Source organism: Solanum tuberosum, unplaced genomic scaffold, assembly GCF_000226075.1.
Source record: "Solanum tuberosum cultivar DM 1-3 516 R44 unplaced genomic scaffold, SolTub_3.0 scf00291, whole genome shotgun sequence".
Taxonomy (NCBI): Eukaryota; Viridiplantae; Streptophyta; class Magnoliopsida; order Solanales; family Solanaceae; genus Solanum; species Solanum tuberosum.
This window is the reverse complement of record NW_006239218.1, coordinates 622784-625216: the sequence shown is the minus strand read 5'-3', so window position 1 is coordinate 625216 and position 2433 is coordinate 622784. Positions and strand designations below refer to the sequence as shown.

The following is a 2433-nucleotide window of genomic DNA, read 5'->3' as shown; positions in this document are numbered from 1 at the left end:
AATATTGGAACACATGGTGACCTTTTGGTAAAAGAGTTTGTTCGTTCATTGAAAGGGAATGCATTCAACTGGTATATCGACCTAAAACAAGAGTCCATCGATAGTTGGGAGCAACTCAAGAAGGAATTCCTCAATCATTTCTACAGTACTCGTGGAACTGTAGGCATGATTGAGTTTCCTGGCACTAAGCAAAGAAAGGATGAGCCTGTGATGGATTACCATAATCGTTGGAGATCATTGACTGTAGATTGCAACGATTGTCTTTATGAAATAGCTGCTATGGAAATGTGCATTCAAGGTATGTATTGGGGACTTCAATACATACTACAAGGAATCAAACCGCGAACTTTTTAGGAACTTGCTACATGAGCGCATGATATGGAGTTGAGCATCGCAAGTCATGGGAAGGCATTTCCTTTTGCTAATATGACAAAGGAAAAGGAGTTCAAGAAAGGTATGACCTCAAAGATCCAGAGTAAGGAATCTTTGGTGGTGAAAGAAACATTTTTAAACGTCACCACCAAGAAGAAACTAAAAGAGGAGAAAGCCCCAAGTCAATATCCAAGGGAGGAGAGGCCACATGCAACCTTGAAGGAGTTAGAGCCAAAAGTCCACCCATTTGCATATTCAGAAGTATCTATGATTCTTGATGAATTCTTAGCTAAGAAAGTTATTAATCTTCCTGAATCAAAGAGGCCCGAAGAAACCAATAAGATTGGTGGTCCTAGATACTGCAAGTTACATCGCGTCTTTGGCCACCCGACAAGTAAATGCTTTATCTTGAAGGAGAAAATCATGATGTTAGTAAGTGAAGGAATTATTATCATTGACCAGGATGATAAAGCGGAGGCAAATCATGCTAGTGTAGCACCAAATCAAAAGAAGTGCTCAAGGTCCACTTTCTTGCAATTCGGAAGTTTAACTCCTATTGAAGGTTATTTTCCAAGGAAAACTCTTGAAGGTTCACTAGAGATAGACACCACAAAGAAAATAAAGTTGATGGTTGGAGTTTGGTTACACATAAGAAGCGGAGACATCAAGTAGTTCTTAGGATACGACTTCCTGAGACAAGAGCAATAAGGAGTGATGTCAATCAACTACATCTATTGGTTCGAAGGCCCATTCCATTAAATGAATTCTTACTATCCAAAAGATCAATGGTTCTTTATCACAGAAGGTTCGAAGGCCCATTAAATTAAATGAATTATTTCCTAAAAAAATATTTTGCGGTAATCAAATTGGTGCAACACACATTATTTCCAGCACAAACGACACAAAGGAAAGCAAAGGCGGGCATAATCCAGCAATAACACAAGAACATCAAACTGATGAAAAAGTTACCCGATGTTGTGCTGCAATTGCCTTCACAGATGATGACTTATTGTTAGGGTCTAAGCTACATAACAGACCTTTATTTGTTGTAGGATCTATTCGGGAACAACATCTTAATCGCATACTAATCGATGGTGGTTCGGCAGTCAATATCATGCCAAATGTTGTTCTGAGAAAACTTGGGATCTCTATTGATGAACTGTTCAAAATTGACCTAACAATCCAAGATTTCAATCAAGGAGGACAACGATCCATAGGGAAGATTCGCGTAGGATTGTCCATTGGCGACGTGAAATCAAACACTTTGATTCATGTCATAGACGCCAAAACATAATACAACTTGTTGCTGGGATGTCCTTGGGTTCATGAAAATGCAGTGGTGCCATCTACTTTGCCTTAATGCATGAAGTATATGAAAGATGGTGAAGTAGTCAAAATTGATGTAGACATCAATCATTTCACTGAGAAAGAGTCATATTTTGCAGATGCAAAATTATATTTAGATTCTGGAAGATCAAATATGGAGAAACATGCGGAAGCCGACTCTATTGATCTCGAAGATAGTAAAGTTCAATGGGCTGCTATCAAGATGTCTAAGAAGAGAACGGAAGAGGTTTCCATTAAGCTTTCACCATCTAAAGGAGATATGCAGTACAATATTCATGATGAGCAACCAATTTTTTGTTATATTCCACGTGATCATCGAAAAAAGGGACAACCACTGCTAGAGGAATGTACTCACCAAGTTCACCCATCGAGGAAAGAATTGAGTCACACAACATTCCAAGGTTTGAAGGAGGAAATGGCAGTCTCGGTTACACAAGTCGCGTCTTTCACTTTGGAGCCTTCCAAAGGAAATACCCCACTTGGTCAGATAAAAGGGAACTTTGATCAAAAGGTCTTCACATTATTTGAAAAATCAGGTTACAACTTCTCAAATCCAGCAAAGTTAGGAGAACCCGCTGGTAAAGTCACCAGCGAAAAGATACATGGACTTACAAATTCTCAAATGCGGTTGACAAAAAAAGAATATTATATCGCCACTCCTATGTTTGGGTTAGGATTCAACTTACCGGAGACTCTTCGAATTTCATCTAAGAA

At 38.9% G+C, this 2433-nt stretch overlaps 1 protein-coding gene across 1 annotated transcript; it reads left to right on the top strand.

Moving 5' to 3' along the window:
* The first annotated feature begins 378 nt into the window (after positions 1 to 378).
* LOC107063011 (uncharacterized) lies at positions 379 to 1666 on the top strand. Its single transcript, XM_015314386.1, has 2 exons — positions 379 to 1013; positions 1264 to 1666. The coding sequence occupies exons 1-2, from the start codon at positions 379 to 381 to the stop codon at positions 1664 to 1666; spliced, it is 1038 nt and encodes a 345-aa protein (XP_015169872.1).
* Positions 1667 to 2433: the final 767 nt, after the last annotated feature.

What these genes read in the sequence shown, in the direction of transcription:
- LOC107063011 (XM_015314386.1), top strand. Translation starts at nt 379, where the DNA reads ATGGAGTTGAGCATCGCAAGTCATGGGAAGGCATTTCCTTTTGCTAAT. An exon ending in AAGTTGATGGTTGGAGTTTG is followed by an intron (nt 1,014 to 1,263) that starts GTTACACATAAG and finishes CATTATTTCCAG; the next exon opens with CACAAACGACACAAAGGAAA.